Raw genomic sequence first — 18,636 nt, 5'->3', positions numbered from 1 at the left:
TTAAAAAATGGTTTTTAAAGTGAAACACCATCTCTCAGTCCTTAATTAGATCTGTATGTGAGTTTTGGCACTGCTTTAAACAGAATAGCAGTATATAGATGGTTTTGAGGCTGTTGATTAAAAACGTCTGAAAGAATTTATCTTATAAAACTTGTAAGAGTTGGCAAAAACATAAGGCATGTATGCAATTAATAATTTTTTCATCTTTTGCTACACATACATCTGTCAGTTTCCTCTAGAATATGAATTTGCATTAAAATACACTGGTAGAATATTTCTAGCAGGCTAAAAATATAGAAAGGCAATAAGTGAATTACGTGAATAATGTTATAGATTAGATGAAATATAGTAAGAATCCAGACTTTGTATCTAATCATATGAATTTAGAAAAGTCCACTTATTTTATACCTTATTATTGTCTTCTTTAAAACAAAGACTGACTCAAGTTGGGCTCAACTCCTGATTTTCTTGGCAACAATATAGAAATGCTGTTGCCAAGAACAATATAGAAAGATTTACTTTTCGTCTTCTTCCAACATCCTAAGCATTTCTAATGATACTTTATCTCCTAGAGCTACTCAGTAAAGCAAGGGGACAACTGGAATTGATGAACAAAGAGAGGCTGCTTGGGAACAAGCTAGTTGTGGGGTCAAGTTGCCTTCTGTTGCCCGTGGCTACCCAGACAATAGAGCTACCTATCAGGTTGCTTGGTAAATCACCAGCTGCCTGCTGAAGTCCATCTGGATTCATATGGTGCCTGATACCATTTTAATCAGTTCACTCTCCCTGCAGGGGTTCCAAGAGTCAGATAGTTTCATCTGGACCATAAAATGATCTGACCATAGTACATGTTAGATGATATAACTTCTGAATTCAGATTATCTAGCAACTTCTCTCTCTGAGGCAAATACAAAATCAAGAGTATGATTGATGTGAGTCAATCCCAAGATCAGTTTGTATAAGCCCATGGTCATCATAGAGACCACGGAATCTCAAATCTTCTCAAGCCTTGGCACAGATCATGATTGAAATCACTCAGTGCCATAAGATGTTGTGACTTCAGCCTTGAGAGTAATGCAGAAGCTTTTCAGAGATTGTAACAGGCAGCACAACATCCAATGTACAAGAAGAATCTTTAACTTGTTTCTCTAGTATGCAACACACAGGCACTCACATCCAGTAGCCCTGTTACAAGTCTGCTGTCTCTAGGTCTTTGTCGCCCCACATCTAGCAAATGAATCAAAGCTACTGTTGCAAAAAGTAAAACTCTGAGAGATTTCCCCATCAAGGTTTAGCAATAATCATAAATCCGGGGTCCAGTAATGCCAGACTGTTATTATATTATTTATCCCTTAATTACAAATGAGATGCTTACAATGATTAGAAAGTAGGCATTTTAACAATACTATAGACATAATACAATGTGAGTCTTCCTAATTATCTATAAGGCTGGGAAGGAGATGAATAAATTGAGCAAGGATGGGCAAAATAAATGCTTTTTCATTCTGATTTCATTTATTTCTGTTTTTCCTCTTCTGAATTGCTTTTAAGGGGCAAGATTATAATTACTGGAAATATAAATTCCTGGAAATTCTATTTTATAACGGAAACTCCATCAAAGAGATACACACTTATATTGCATTAAATCAACATCATTCTCATTATAAGACTGGGCTATGCTTCCATTCTGTCTTAAGGCTCCCTATTAGTCAATTGTCTTATTGATATTTAACCTGCAGACTTCTGTTCTGAGTTTCAATACCTCTAGTATAGACTGCACAATTCTGGTGGCTAGAAGTATATTCACCACTATCCTTTTTTGAGAATTTTACCCTTCATTAAAAAAAAAAAACCAGAAGACAACAAAATTAGAACTTTTATAAGCAGAAAAAGAAAAAGATCCTTTCCCTAGTAATTTATTTTTTCCTTTCCAGGATTCCACCTGAGTGGTACTGTGACAGAAGCAGCAACTGCAACTGAACCAGAAATGACCTACAAAGTGGCCATCAGCTTTGACCGGTGCAAGATAACATCCGTGACATGTGATTGTGGGAACAAGGACATTTTCTATTGCGCTCATGTTGTGGCACTCTCCCTCTACAGGATTCGCAAGCCTGATCAAGTCAAACTTCGTCTTCCTATATCAGAGACTCTTTTCCAAATGAACAGGGACCAGCTCCAAAAGTTTGTTCAGTATTTGATTACAGCCCACCACACTGAAGTGCTCCCAACAGCCCAGAAATTGGCTGACGAAATCTTGTCCTCCAACTCCGAAATCAATCAAGTGCATGGTAAGTCAACAAGGCAGAAATCACTTCTGATAAATCTCCCAAATCATAATAATGTGCTCATTCTTGACGAACCCGAAGAGGAGAAGAATCTCACCATGTTTATAATGTCTGAAGCACTTAATTCTATATAGAATCTTTACAGCTCCCTGACAAATCGTCTGCAGGCTCATACCTTTCACCAAAAGATTTTGTCTGTTGCAACTGTTTGTCTCTCTTTTGGAAAAGAAATTTATAACAACAAACAATGCTGGAAGTGGTTGAGTATCTAACATCCTGGACTCTAAATATATTGTGACCCTGTCAGGTTATATGTAATGTTTGTACTTTTTGCTGGAGAGCATAAACAAGGAGAGAAGCTAGCCCCTTTTTATAAAGTAGCACCACATTTCTGTTCTACAAGTTCATTCTTTAGCATTGATAGAAGAGAACTATTAACTTTCTCCAATCTGTTCATGTGGGTAGTATGATGAGAGTGGTTCTCTAACACATAAGGAGCTTGCCTTGTTAGAAAGTGGAAAGCCAAGTGTTAGTGAAATTTGATTCGTAGCAACTATATTTTAAAAAACCCACATGTCAAAGTTGAGAATGGTGTGCATTTTTTCTCTTCTATAACCACTGAGCGTTACAAGTCGAATGCCCTGAATATGTTACTGTGTGAGGATTTATCAGCTGCCATGGTGCTGGCAGAAGGTACTCAGACTAGAGCCAAGGTGGCGCAGTGGTTAGGGTGCAGTACTGCAGGCCACTTCAGCTGACTGCTATCTGCAGTTCAGTGGTTCTAATCTCACCGGCTCAAGGTTGACTCAGCCTTCCATCCTTCCGAGGTGGGTGAAATGAGGACCCAGACTGTGGGGGCGATATGCTGACTCTGTAAACCGCTTAGAGAGGGCTGAAAGCCTTATGAAGCGGTATATAAGTCTAACTGCTATTGCTATTGCTACTTTTTGTTACCGAGAAAAGCAAAGACGTGGTTGCTATTTCTAGGTATATTGAAGTGAGAATGAGTGATTTTTTTTTTACATTCTCAATTTAGACTCTGGCTAATTATTTTGAGATGACAGATCGGCTTATGGAGTCCTTTGTGTTCTTTAAGCTTGGATGTTTGCTTACAGAAACATCAGCAAGCAAATAACCAAACTCAGAGAGCACCAAGGACTCCACAGTTCAACCCTGTATAGATCAGTTTATATCATCTCTTTTTAAAATTCCTCTTTTATTATTTTTATAAATATCTCAAGGAGGTGAACACAATACTCATTCCTATTCTTATTTTCCTCACAACAATAACTTTTGAAGTGAGTTAAGCTGAGAGAGAGTGATTGGCCCAAAGTCACCCAGACAGCTTTCATGCTTAAAGTGGGATTAGAACTCAGGCTTCTGGTTTCTAGTCTGGTAACTTAACCACTAGACCAGCGATGGCGAACCTTTTTCTTACAGCATGCCAAAATTGTGCACATGTGCCCACTCAATTTCCCAGCCCCTCTGCCCATGCACGCGCAACCCCCTCCGTGCATGCATGTGTGACCCCTCCCCAGGCTCCGGAGGCTTTCCTGAAGCCTGAGGAGGGCAAAAACAGCCTGCCCTGGCCCTCTGGAAGGGCAAAAAATATATGCTGACAGCTGGTATGCCATCAAATATGGCTCCGTGTGCCATAGGTTCACCACCACAGCACTTTTTTTTCTTTTTAGTTGCTAAATACAAAGCTTATAAAGGTTCTCCTTTAGTGATTGCTTTGTTTGAAGTTGTTTCACAGTTAACAACAATAAGGGGAAAAAAAGTTTGTAATCAATCCTTGAGTTTACGACCTCCACAAGTCTGTTAAGCAAAGGAAAGCCGAAATAAGATCATAATCTCCTGGTTTCTAGCTTGGTACCTTAATCACTAGGCTAAACTGGGTCTCTAATTAATAATTTAAAGAAGGGGAATAATTAAGGTTTAATAATGAAAATAAAGAAAAACAATAAAAAACAGAAAAACAGGTGAACCCAGAAAAAAAAACTCATGTTACATGACATAAAGAAACCCACCAGATACTCAACAACCAATCTAAGCCTGGTCTAAGAGCACAACCATGTTTTCATAGTTGTGGAACTCCTATGGAGTGGAAGCTGCACAAATCTCGGGGGGATGATATACTAGGGAGACAGGCACCATAACAGAGAAGGTACACTTCTGGAGTACCACTAGCTGATATTATTTGATAGAAGGGAGATGGAATACCCCTACTCTATCTGATTGTACTGGATGGGCACAAACCCAGGTAGTTTTTAAAAAATAACTAGGGTTTTATGGTTGACAACCAGCAAATTGAATTGCATCACAACCAAACTGGCCATCAATGCAACTCGTAGATCATTGACGATATAGTGGCATATCAATGTATACCCATCATTGGTCATGTTGTTTTATTTTGAACTAATTGAAGCTCCATGGATGAATTTCAATGGCAATCCATGCAACATGCATTGTAGTTCAATTGTGAAATAACTAATTACCTGTCTGCCAATTATGGAATATTTGTAGGCACAGGAGTTTCAGGATCTGGAAGTTTATCATCTTTAGTTCTGGAAGGAGTTGCACTATACCAGATAGACCCAGTGCTCAGGACTTGGGGTTCCTCCTGGACTCATCGCTCCTGTTAGGAGGGTTTTTGCACAACTTCATGTTTTACACCAGTTGTGCCCTTCACTAGATTATGAGACCCTGACTCGGTCAGTCACGCGCTGGTCATTACTGCAATGCACTCTACATGGGGCTATGCAGGAAGAGTGTTTGGAAGGTACAGCTTGTACAGAATGGCAGTGGTGCAGATAGGCTTAGCTGCCAGTTGGATTGGGTATGAAACATTGCTATTATTCAAGATGCCTTGGTTGCTGATTTGCTTCCAAGTCCAGTTCAAGATGTTGGTTGTCACTTTTAAAGCCCTTCATGGCATGGGGCCAGGTTATCTGAGGAACCATCTCACTCCAAAGGTATCAGCCCACCCCACTCAGTCCAGCAGAAGGGGCATGCTGCAGACTCTGTTGCTCAAAGAGCTTCGGGTGGCAGAATCTAGAAGGCTAGACTTTTCTGCTATGGCTCAGCTTTTTGGGAATAGTTTGCCATCTCAGGTGAGGTCTGCCTCTACCCTTTTGCCCTTCTTGGAAGGGTATTTAAATGTTTGTTCGTTTGTTTGTTTGCATCCCATCTTTATTATTTTTACAAATAACTCAAGGCAACTCTGCCAGATAGCATGTTGTCCTCATGGGGGTGCTCAATGTTGAAGATGGTTGGTGTATTAACTGAAAAGATGCCACCACTTTACTTATATTATCTTTTTGCTTCTTGTTTCCTTAATTATGTTTTTAATAGCTTTATATTTATGATTTCAATTTAAAACCACCCAGAGTGTAGGTCACCCTTCAGCGTGAGAATGATTGACATATAGATTTAATTAATTAATCAACAAAGAAATTCTAGCAATATGTGCAAGTAGCACACAACATAAACCTATACAAAAGCCATCCTCATCACAATTGCTGCCCGATCTTTGTGCAGTAGTTGTAATGCAGAGTTGTGCACTAGTTTCAAAGGGGGAATACCGCACAAGGGCTTTGTTCTGCCAATAATAAGCCAACTTCAAGTGGAAACTCCAAATATTTTAATTGTAAATAGCTTTTTTCTTCTATTGTTATGATCAGTTATGCTGGGCATGGCAAGACATGTCCCAAAATATTTGAGCTATTTACCATACTTATTGCTTTTCCAAAGGCCCTGGAGACAGTCCCCAAATGGAACTGGAGTCGATCAAGTGGTTTGTATTGCTGCTGCCATGGGGGTTAGTGGGGGATTATGGTTTTTGTAGTGGATTCTAATATTATAAGTTTCCTGAAGTCACATGTATGTGAGTTGGGCAACTATATAAATTTGTTCAAGAATGTATTTGTTCAATATATTTGTTCAATATACGTTACCCTGAGGAACAAAGATCCCTCTCTCTTTCTCTGGAAATGACTAGACCACAAAACCCAATGATGAAGGACCTTTTTCCAATCACTGCCAAAGCATAAGAGATATTTATTCTCATGCTAGAAAATATGTTCTGTATTATTTATGACAAATAAGTATACAGGTAGTCCTCATCTAGCAACAACAATTGAGACCGAAAATTAACCAAAGCAATCAATAAGTGAAATTGCTACTATGCTTATATCTTACTTCAGCTTTCCTTTGCTTAACAGACCTGTGAAAGGGTTGAGGGTTGGACACCAAATGATGTTTTCATCACTGTCATAATTGCAGTGATTGCTAAACAAAGCAGTCACTGTAGAAAGATTATCTGTAACTAATCCATATGGTATTAAGCAAAGTTGTTCCTTTCTGCAATATATTTTCCCGTTCCTAGTAGAGTTTCGCTATTGCTAGGCATCAACTGTTGCAAAATTCCATCTGAAAGTTGTTATTAATTATAATCTCCCTTTGTGTTAAATATTTTTGGAAAGTACTTCTCTCTTTCCCTTCAAGTGGGATGATGTCAGCAATAATAGACTTTTGGGGATTTCCATCCATGAAATTCTATTGAAAAACTTCTCCATAAGATGGAAAACCAAATGACCAGACAGGGAAAACCTCTGATACTGAACTGTGAATTATTCAATGCCTGTAGCTATTTCTCCTCTCTCCCCATCCATGCACTCTATTCTTTCTATTTGGCTTTGATTCAGATTACCTATCACTGTGTGAATTCATTGGGAGGCTGCTGTTAAGAAGAGGGTGTTTCTAATAAAGGCACATAGAATTCACCCACTCTCAAGGAAATGCTTGAATCAATTAATTCCTTTGAAAACAGTTGATTCCAGGGATGTCAGTCTAGTTAAATCACTATTTAAATCATCCCAAAGAACTGTAATAAAATATTCTGTAAATTTTTAATACAGAGCAAAATCAAATTTACTGATTATTAAGCTTTCCCCTCATAATTGCAAGAACCATTGCAGGTTAATGAATATAGCAGGCTTAAAGTATAAAGCTGGGAATAAAAATAAGAGTTGCTTATTTTGGAACATAGAAAGAAGCATAAAGAGGGCAAACGTTTACTCATTGTCAATTGGCTCTGGATGGCATGATGAGTACCAAAAATGATGAGTACCAAACAATTTTTCCCATAAGAAATAATGTAGTGAGTCACAAGGCAGCTGATACCAAAAAATTCTAGCTTGTATATTGAATACCAAACAAAGTATGAGTACTGGGACAAAATTTTCGCATCAAAGTTTGTTGAGTACCAAATTTGATGAGTTTCAAGGCTGTTGAGTACCAAAAGGTCACTGTATTGTTTCTTTTCCTTTTTTCTTATTCTTCCTTTGTTTAGAAAAGCAATTCAGCTGCAATCATCTTAGAAATAAAAACTAGCCTTTATAAACAAAATATAATCAAAGCTGACCAATATTTGGACCTCCCATTGTCTGACAATTGAAAACCAAATAATTGTTACTAATATGTGTAAGAATAAAATTGGTAATGAAGAAAACTGAGGGAAATGGTTCATTTGCTGCTAGTGAACCTGCCCCATGGTTTATGGTGACCAGAAAGGTTTTAATGTATTGAACACTGAGTGAAAGTCTTCCTGCTTACACAAAGCTAATTGAATGCTCTGAAAGTTGGGGTAATTCTCGACTGGCATCTTTTCTCTAAGGTACAAATCAAACCCTGGGGCTTGGCAGGCAAGCCTCTTCACTGATTGTTGAAAATTCTGGCAAATAACCCAGTGCAGTCAAATTGTAAAATCCTTTGCAAATGGCTGGGCTTATTGAGGCTGGTATAAATTTAAATTCAAATTATCTGCAAAATAATGGGTTGCCTACTCCTGGTTTAAATGATAACTAGAGTACACATAGAGGGAGTCAATCTATTCTCCAAAACACCTGAAGGCAGGATAAGAAGCAATGGATGCAAACTAATCAAGGATAAGAACCACCTTAGAACTAAGAAGTCATTTCCTGACAGAATAATTAGTTGCCTCCAGAACTTGTTGGTATTCCAAAACTGGAGATTTTTTAAACAGAGATTGGACAACCATTTATCTAAAATGGTATAGGGTTTCCTGCTTGAGCAGGGGTTGGACTAGAAATCTTCTAAGGTCCCTTCCAACTCTGTTATTCTGTTACTTTCAGTTGAAGATGCCTAGGGATTGCAAAACTGCTTTGCCCTATTGCTCTGCCATGTAGTTACGAATCATCTGGCTTCTATGTTGATGGGACAGTTACAATATGATTTTTCTAATTTCATCATTATAATATATTGGTTTTGCTCCACAATGCTGCTTATTTTGAGAGTGCTAATTGCCTCTGAGTAGGATTAAAGCAGGCATTTCCTGGCCAGCTTTCTCTTAGTGGTTGTAGAGATGAAGCTTTATTGACAAGGATAAATCCAGTTGACTAGTTCCAGTTGGAAAGGGCTGCATCTGTCTTTTGCCATGTCTCCTCAGTCCAGTTATCAGCTATATTAACTGACTGAAGAGTAGTAATAAACATTAGAGAAATGGGATAAAGGTCAGTGTTGCATGTTCCTGACGATTTTAAGTCCTGTGGACTTCAACACTGCCCTAACTGAAATTTCCACCCATGATTCTTCTTGCCAGCATAGATTAGGATTTTTTAATTTTGTTTTTTGTTATCTAATGTCAGACATACAGATTGATAATGTTGATAATTTTTATATAGAAACACTTTTTTTAGCTTTTGAAGTTGAGTACAACAATGTAACAATGTGAAATGCTTCCTAATTTCTTGGGGGTGCTGCACAGCTGAGTGCCTTATAAATTATTCTCTCCAAGCATAAATTGCATTTTTCTAGTGGCTTCAAAAAATGTGGGAGGGAATATCATCAATTTGGCATCTTTCATTTTATAGCGGAGCTGCTATTGACTTTAGAAAGATTTTTGTTTAGTCTTATGGCATTAAGATGCTTTGTAAGGAAAGATTTCATTGTGAAGAGCACATCAGTGAGGCAGTCAGCTGTTCTTACAGATTAATTGTGTGCCTTGTACCACTGCAAAGCTGAAGCTTGAAAAGTAAGTAAGTAAGCAACGCTAAATGTTCGCATTTTTTGGACTGTATTGTGTATGGGAAGGACATTGAGAAACAAGAAAAAGGATTTGAAGTTTAGGAAATAGAAACGAGTCTGCTTTTTGGACATGATTATTCTTCCTTAATAAGCATTCTGCTGAAACCTTTAAAAGTCTGAGTCTTAAGTGTGGAAACAGACAATATAGCTTGCAGGAGTAAATCTTAACTATTTTCAGGGCTGTAGTTATCTAAAGTGATGCAAAACACCTTAAAGAGTATTAAAGCAAGAGGATTCTAAATGATTATGAGTCAGTAACCTATTAAATCCAAGTCTAGTCTTACTAACTTCTCCTTGACCTCATCCATAAGTGGAAAAGTATGTAGGCATGTTACCAATAAAAGTATATACATGTATAGAACTTAATAGCTTCCAGAAATTACTGCAGCTGTTCCTGGCTAAATAGGATCCCCCCCACTACCTTCTTAATGTTCTTTCTTACTGATGGATGACTGGTAAAAACATCCCCCCCTCCCCATTTACTAGTTTATCTATGAGATTCTTATGCCATCCCAAAGATTCAGTACTCAGGAAACAGTTTGTTACCTAAAACCATGTTTGGGATCAAGACTTGAAAAAGACTAAATTATTCTTTAACATTTGAAGGTTTTCTCAAAAGTGCTGAATGATAAAGTGGCATCTACGTCTACTTATTTTTCATTTTCTCTTTCTTGAGGTTAGTTAGCACAGTACGTAATCTCTGCAGCTCTTATTCCAGCATTTCATATAGCAAATATTAATTACTTTAAGATGCTACCCAAGGTAGGGTTATGAGACATCAAGCAAAAGGAGGACATAGTGGAGGACTTCATGTCCTCCATCCAGCAGATACGCTTTAAAATCAAATATTGTCCAGCCTTTTTAGTGTCTTGGTTTTTCTTTGGAGCTGAGCAGTTTTCACAATGGCAGTCATTCAAACTTTTATCTATTGTGACCTTGTAAATTGCTTCTTTCTTTATCTGACAGTAAACTAATACCCTAAATTTACAATATTTAATTTATTTCCTGATTCAAGCAGTCGAGTTAAATCCAGCCTCTTCAAATCTATTATCACTCACTATAACAAGTAGACTATATGACTTGTCATATTTTTCTATGGTGAAATTTGAAAAGCATGTCATCACCAATTCTCCATAGGGGGAAGGGAAAAAGATCCAAGAATGGGTGTTGCACTGTTCTTCTGCCTGGAGACTGAGCCTGTCATCTTTTTTGGTAGTGCCTCCTTTGCCTGGTGACTTTCCCAGTATTGTGCCAGTCGAGACATTCAGATTTTAACTGCTCCACAGCTTGATTCCTGGATTCTCTTCCAAACATTAAGAAAGCAAACGGAGAAGAAATTGTGAGGAATCGCTTGACAGCGAACTCGTCAGCTAACTGGTTCACTGGTTTAGCTGCTTCTTCAGCTATTGCAAGCGGAGATCCTTGCCTCCCTGCGCCACAGGAGAGGGGGGCTTCACCTCTTAAGGGTCCACCAAAGCCCCTGGCATGAAAAATCAGTCTTTCTGATGGTGGAAAAAGTGATTTCATATACATATCAGCTTAAGTACATTTCTTTGCAATTTTTTGCTGTAATTTTTGAAATGGATGCCAAGAAAGTTAATGTCCTCCATCCAGCAGATACGCTTTAAAATCAAATATTGTCCAGCCTTTTTAGTGTCTTGGTTTTTCTTTGGAGCAGTGTGTTCCCCTTTGCAATTGTTCGTGTCCTCCTTTGCCTATTGAGATATCTAGCCAAAGGAATCCTTGATAGATAATTCTGTAATAATAATAAAATTGATTCTTCCTCTGATAGAAAGAAATCATCCTCAAGCTGTTGAAGATAATGTGGCCTTGCCATCACTGGCTTTCATTGCTTTCAGCCTGTTTCATGTAATCCTTACTGAGTCATTCTTAAAATAGCCAACATAGCTAAGATTAAGTGTGTCAGGAGAATGGTTATCTTCTGTATGGACATCTCCAAACATTTTGTGACACCTCTCTGAGTTCAGCAATTTAATCTTCCCTGTATATTTTTCCATGTGCTGTCTTTGAGAAGTTTATGGCTTTAGAGGGATAGTTTCTCTCTTTTGAGGCCCAAGAAAGATAGTCATATAGCAATTGCTTAGAGATCAGCACAGAAAGACCAAGTATAAGTCTTGGTGGGAGTTATTTGGATCATCTTAGAATCTGAACTGGACTTTCTTTGCCTGGTAGTTAAATTTATTAGGAGGGCCTCAGTGGAGGAAACTGATCTAGGAAGACTTTTCATGTTAAATATTAAAGCTTCCATCCAAACTGATACATTATAAAGTTTTTAGCAACAAAGAAGAGGATGATTCTTATTTTGTTTTTAGCTTACTGTAGGAGCTGTTGTGGAGAATACTACCAATATCAAGCCTGTTATGGCAGAATAGAGCTGAAATTTCTCCCTTGCTATTCATATTCTTTTTTAAATGAAACTATTTGGGATAATTCATCATAGGCTGGGACAATTATTTGTTATTTTACAGTATTTTATTTGGCTCTACTGCTGCGATTATACAAACATAACCCTACTTTTTTTTGTTCTGCATTGAAAACAAAAGTACTGATTTGAATAAATATTGATTTTTTAAATTAAAGTACTGTGGTACTACACTGTTGTTTTGTCTAAAGAACAGCTTCCCCCCTCTTTTGTATGGACGGTAACTCAGCACGTGTTAGCGGGTGACTGAACTGGGTGACTGAACTTGTCTGTGCTTGGAAGCTAAGTAGGTTAGAGCCTGCCTAACTTAGATAGGAGACTATCAAAGAGTACCTAAAATAATTTGAGAATTTAAGAGACATCCTGGAAAATGAAATGGTAAGACCAGTTCTGTGTTGCATGGATGTGTAAAGACACCAGGAATTGTTCCCCACTTATGGAGACCTTACAGTGGAGTTTCTTAACCTTAGCCACTTTGAGATGAAACTGGGAATTCTGGGAGTTGAAGTCATCTTAAAGTGGCTAAGGTTAAGAAATATTGCTTTCCTATATGATAGGGTTAGGGATAACAGGCATTTTCACCCTATTAAGGCTCCGGAGAAGGTTTCATTTAACAGCTGAGTTTTCTTGCCATAGGTGCTCCAGACCCTACTGCAGGAGCCAGTATTGATGATGAAAATTGCTGGCATTTGGATGAGGAACAGGTTCGAGAGCAGGTGAAGCTATTCCTCTCCCAAGGAGGGTACTATGGCTCTGGGAAGCAACTCAATTCCATGTTTGCTAAGGTGAGACATAGCTTGCCTTTTCTGTCCCATTTGTAAAACTTTTTACCCTTGAAGTTTTATAATATTCTTTCAATTTGCTCTTCTTTTCTCCATGAAATAAACATTTAGGATTATATCGTTCAGTCCTGTGGTGAAATTCAAATTTTTTTACTACTGGTTCTGTGGGCAAATTTTGGTGGGCATGGCATGGCTTGGTGGGCATGGCAGGGGAAGGATACTGTAAAATATTCATTCCCTGCCCACTCCAGGGAAGGATACTGCAAAATTCCCATTTTCTCCCAATCAGCTGGGACGTGGGAGGCAGAGAATAGATGGGGACAGGGACAATGAGAGGTGGTATTTACCAGTTCTCCGAACTCAAAATTTCCGCTACCGATTCTCCAGAACTGGTCAGAACTTTCTGAATACCATCTCTGGTTCAGTCTTTTCAAAAGATGGACTGGAACTAACATGTTAAATTGCATTGGTGCAATGGCCACTAGGAATAAAAAAAAATATGTTACTCACAATTAGCTCATCATTAGGTATTTCCACTTATGCAAATTTTGTTTGGATACACATTTTTGGTGCTTTCTGCTTATTAACTTCACTCAAGGAAGATTTATCAATCAAACCTTTGTAGTAGAGATTTTGGTTTTAATAAAGGATTGCAACATAGAAAAGTAATAGTGGAAAAATAGAACATGTAACCTTGTGTTTCTCCATTGCTGGATTTTGGCATATACATGTATGCAAACAAACACAACATCATCAATACTGTTTATAATATACAATATACAAAGCCATCTGAACAAGCAAGTCTTGCTTATGATGCAGTAGCAGCAGTGCGTTTTTGTTTTTTTTAATAATTCCCCACAAGAATCCTGTTGTCAACTTCGAAGCGACTACGGCCAAGGCCATATTTATGTTTGCTTAGTTTCTTAGTTGCCATTCTTTGGGGGGAGGGTTTTTTTTTATAGAAGGAACTGGAATGTGGTGCCTGAGTCCACTAGACAAAACATCCACCAGATTCAGTGTGTGAACCAAGGTCATGGCAATGAACATCTGCTGAGTCCGAGGATTGATTGGTTAACCTGACCCAAGACACCTGAGGGGGGTGGGAAGTTTCTAATTTTTTTATTACTCTGAAGCATGGGAATTACCCAGAGTTAGCTTCAACTTTCTAAGTGCTGATACAATGTACTCAATAAAAGATGTTTCAAGGATGAATGGAGCTTCTGAATCTTGGTACATTTGGGTTCATTGCTCGGAACCATGACACCTGAAAGGTGAGTTCGGCTAAAAAAAAAAGGGACTGTAGCAGTGGTTTTAAAAGCAATTACTGAAGGCTTTTGTAGAAGTATGTACTACCTTTACTTAGAATTCAACGCTCTTCATTTTTATTCTAAATAAACAGAATTTGAATGATATAGCAGATTGTTCTGTCACAGGACTATCATGAAAAAGGAGTATCTAGAATCCTTCTTATAAAGACTTATAAATTCCAGTATAAACTGTATGAACAAACAGAACAACAGTATATAGACAGTGTATAAGAGTATTGAATGCAAATGTTCAAAGTTTAATCATATTTGCATTGAATTAATCTATGCATGCCTCTAAGGGGAAAAAAAATAGAAAGTACATGACCTGAGACTAATCCATAAGCATTAATCTGTAGTTTTTCATAGACAAATGCAGTCAAGATGGCCAAAATATTAATGGCATACAAAAGTTTGTTCGCTTTTTTAAAAAAGCAAATACTTGTACATATGCATAATTGCAAGATTTATTTTTAAAACTGTTCCTGATATATTGCTGCAATTTTATATCAGTCATTCATAGATAGATAGATGGAAAATTAGTTAATCATATTTAGGACAATCTATGTAATTAATGATTTAAGCAGTCCTTTCTGGATTGAACCTGTTGCCATGTAGTCTAGCAGTCTATTCTCACTTTGGACAATTAACTACAAGGAAGTTCACTAGCTTCCCTGTAAATACCTTATAGACAATTACACTGTCATCAGGACTAATAGCCACTGACCCCCATAAGTTATTTTATAAATGTTTATACTTCATATAAAGCAAAGAATGTTGTCAGCGTATACTTTGATCCTTATTCTAAACTGTTCCATCTGGGCATTACACATTTTGAGAAAACATTATTCTAGAACCTGGTGTGTTAGAGAAATTCTAGTTAGATCAAGTGATATGTTCTCTTGCAGAAGCCAGCATGCAAGAAATGATAATTGGAATTCTGTAAGCAATTGTATCTCTTGAGCAGGATATGCCTTCCTATATTTGAAAATGTCCAAGTATGGTGATTCCACACTTTACTTCAAAAATCTATTCTATAAAAGGTCTTAGATATCATTTAAAACAAACCTTTCTCTCTCAAATAGTTTACAAGATTAAACATTACTTGGAATTGTTCAGGTTTCAAGAACCCATCATAGTGAGGGGATTCAAAGTCTGAACATATATTTCTTTAGTCATGAGGCATTTCCCTTCAAATTATAGAACAGTAAAGGGAGACAAATTGATTACCAAGAATTCTCATAATCTAAACCCACATTCCAAGGTATTTTTTGAGGAGGGAGTTTGGAAGTTCAGTTACCCACAAAGCATTTAAATTTGATCATTGTTGGAGATGGAGATCGTGATTTGAATATATCTGGTTCAGCCTCTACTGGCCAGAGAATATAAAAATCACCATCTGGCTTAACATATTCTTTATTAATGATTTTGAATGCCTCTTATTCTCAGGAAAAAAATTGTTTCTTTGGCTTTTCTGAATAGCTTGTTATTTGTTCACAGCAAGGTTTACTCCTTAGAGACATTTTCACAACCATGTAGACAGCTTGATGATGGCAAGCTTTTTATCATCTTATAAGTACATAATCCCTCCCCCCCAAAAAAATCAGGTATCTCAATTCGTGTCAGTTGTAACCACCATGATCAGTCAGGATAATCAGAGTTGTAATTTAGCTCCAAATGTATGGTGGGACACCCTATGGGCAAAATATGGCAAAGACTATGTACAAACTAACTCATGTCACCCTTAAATCTAACCCCTATATGATTGAAAGTCTACATGTCCTCCTCTTTTATATTAGGTCCGTGAAATGCTGCGCATGAGAGATTCTAATGGAGCTAGGATGCTGACGCTAATAACAGAGCAGTTCATGGCAGATCCACGTCTTGCTCTCTGGAGACAACAAGGAACAGGCATGACGGACAAATGTCGACAACTGTGGGATGAGCTGGGTAAGTCCAGCAGTTTGTAATGCTTGAGTCTAGAAGAAACTCAGATCGGAAAGGCTGCAAGAAAATAGCAGATGACTTATGATGGCAGCTGGAAAGCATACAGAGCTGGGAATATCATTACTATAGGCTATAGGCTACATGAGTTAGTATATGAGTTTGTGTGTATGTGTGTGTGGGAGGGAGGGAGGGAGGGAGAGAAAGAGAATGGTTCACATTCATTTTTAAAATTAGCCTTTCTCCTCAAAAATAGAAAATGAAGTTAACCATAAGATCTTTCCCACTGTCTGCTAATTGATTCTTTCTAATGGAGATGCCAGGGAAATTTTTTATACAAAAAGTGTGTTCTATAAGCAATCTATAATCTCTCCTAAAAATAATATTCCTGTTTTCCCAGGGCATATGCTTGCACTGGAATTTAAAATCTAATATGAAAAAAAGTTTTTATTTCATCAACATCATAAAAATAGATTAATACTCAGAACTTGCCTGAATCTCTGGGTTTTGTGCAGTCATGGTAATTTGAGTAGAGACTGCTAGGGAAATAATATATTTTACCTTAGCTTGTGACTTAGCATTGAGAATCGATATCTAGAATGTCAATTGATGTTGGATGCATATAGACATTTTGAAAAACAGTGGAACATCATTGAAAGGTTGCAGTAGCCCTTGGCATGGATGTAAGATCTTCAAAGTTTTCATCTCCATTCTTGAATAATCACCTAGGCTTCCTGAGAGCATGAAGCAAACTCCTTGTCCTGACAAATACCCCTTTTATTAATTTACTGTGAATTCTGTTCATTCACATCCAGTGAAGTCTTTCAAGGGAGGATTAACAGTCACAGACCTTATCTGGCTTGGAGAGCTGACAGGCCGATATCTGCAAAACTTGGCAAGGAGTCTCGGAGAGTCACAAACCAATTAAGCGAACAAATTGTATCCTGCAAACTCCACTTCCCTTTCACTCTTTTATTTCCTCAGGAGGGGGGGCATTCATCGTCCATCTGTGGCCTTACTCCCACGTAGATCCCTGTTCTTTAGCTGTTCCCTTCGTCCGGCCACTCTGCTCATGCATACACTGGGAACAGGCTCCAGCTGTTCATCTGACTCACTGATGTCTGACTCTGTAGGTAGCAGATAACTGGCATATGGCTCTGGCCTCCTCTCTGCCTCAAACACAGAGCCCTCATCTGAGCCTTCCCCAGACTCTATGACTGGCTCGTGTTCCTCCCCAACCTCCTCACTGTCTGAACCTGCTGCCAGATCCACTAGCCACTGGCGGGCCAAAACACACAATGCATAACTACATCTGAAACTTAAAATGAGAATAAACTTAATTAAATGCATCAAATGGAGCCTAAATCTTGCACGGACAAATGCTTGCCATCATGACCAGTCACCAGTAACAACTTCTGGCAGTTCTGAATATTCCAACAAACCTTTTGATCCTGCCCATTGATCTTACTGAAAGAGTTAAAATTGGTGAGGCAGAGGCCCCCAATTCTCACACTGGCTGCCACCATGGGAGAGTATGACAACAACTTCAAAGCGGCAGGTGTAACCAATGATCAAAGTCCTGCCCTTTTTAAATGTGTGTTCAATGTGTGTTCAACACATTTAAAAATGGGGGAAGGTTTCAATTGACCAGCCATGCTTTTATTATAACATAGATGACTCCCTCTGCATATGTTCCTATGAACACCAGAAGTATCAGCTTGGTAAACAAGGTGGTAGACTGCAGAATGCTTCACATGCAGCCAAAAATCCATAGTCTAAAAAAAGAAAAGAAAAAAAGAAACCCAGGATTTGAATCTTGGCATTGATACATATAGAAACACACAGGGCAAGATTCCTATGTGTTGGCAAATTTCTTTTTTGTATTAGGGCTTCCTAATCCAGTAAAACTGCTTATCTAAATCTTATGTCTGATTGGAAATACAGAACTAAGAAAGAGTTTTTTTATCACTATATTTGGCAAAAAGTCCCATCATTTACCTGTTTCTTTATCCTCTTTTGTAACCAAATGTTCCCTTGGTAAAATCATTGCCTTTAATATTTTGATCTTTACTGCCACAATCTTCATGATTTTGTTTATGTTTTTCATTTCTTCCTCCTTAGTACTAACATCCTCTTTGTTTCTCCAGCACATAGTTTCACAACCTGTGAGCTTCGTAAAACAAAATTACCCAGCTTTGCCTCACCAGCAATTGTACATTCAAAACGATCTCAATAGTTCATGCTCAAATAGAAAGTCTCAGAATTATGACCTGATTTGTAATTTAAATAAAGAGGTCAGGGTTGAAAAAGGAAAGTTTTTGTTTCTGATAAAATCAAGACATTGAGAATTCCAGATAAATGTTCTTACATGATTCCCTCAGCTAAAACACAAGAGGAAAGCTGGTATTACCATCACTGAGAAACTTTGAAGCTTTAATCCCATTGCAGTGATATTAAAGATTAGATCCTAATTGAGTTGAAAACAGTTGGATTATAGCTCGACCTTAATCTTTGAGCAGCTTAACCTTTATTTTGTTTATAGCTGGAGACCAGAATAGGGAAGAAAACAAAATGTGGGGAAAATTGGCTTGTTTCATGTGAAACATAAAATGAAACAAGCCTGAGGCTGATATGCTTCAGTTGTTTCTCTGTTGGCCCTTTTGCTAGAATCTAGAACTGTGGTTTGTGGAAACCAGTTGGGAAGACGAAGGGTGCATCAGCTGGAAGCTTGATCTCGTAATTCTTTGGCATTATATCTGAACTGAGTA

The 18,636-nt window shown here is 37.9% G+C and overlaps 1 protein-coding gene across 1 annotated transcript in view; it reads left to right on the top strand.

Annotated features, from left to right (window-relative positions):
• The window catches only part of ZSWIM5 (zinc finger SWIM-type containing 5), a 156,382-nt gene that overhangs the window by 111,995 nt on the left and 25,751 nt on the right, over nucleotides 1-18,636 (top strand). The window contains exons 2-4 of the mRNA XM_032217476.1: nucleotides 1,935-2,291; nucleotides 12,475-12,623; nucleotides 15,724-15,874. Of these exons, the coding sequence (XP_032073367.1) occupies nucleotides 1,935-2,291; nucleotides 12,475-12,623; nucleotides 15,724-15,874 (657 nt within the window). The remainder of the gene's footprint in view (nucleotides 1-1,934; nucleotides 2,292-12,474; nucleotides 12,624-15,723; nucleotides 15,875-18,636) is intronic.

Source organism: Thamnophis elegans, chromosome 5 (genome assembly GCF_009769535.1).
Source record: "Thamnophis elegans isolate rThaEle1 chromosome 5, rThaEle1.pri, whole genome shotgun sequence".
Classification (NCBI taxonomy): domain Eukaryota; kingdom Metazoa; phylum Chordata; class Lepidosauria; order Squamata; family Colubridae; genus Thamnophis; species Thamnophis elegans.
Note: the sequence above shows the minus strand (reverse complement) of the source record. Positions and strands in the feature narration are given on the sequence as shown.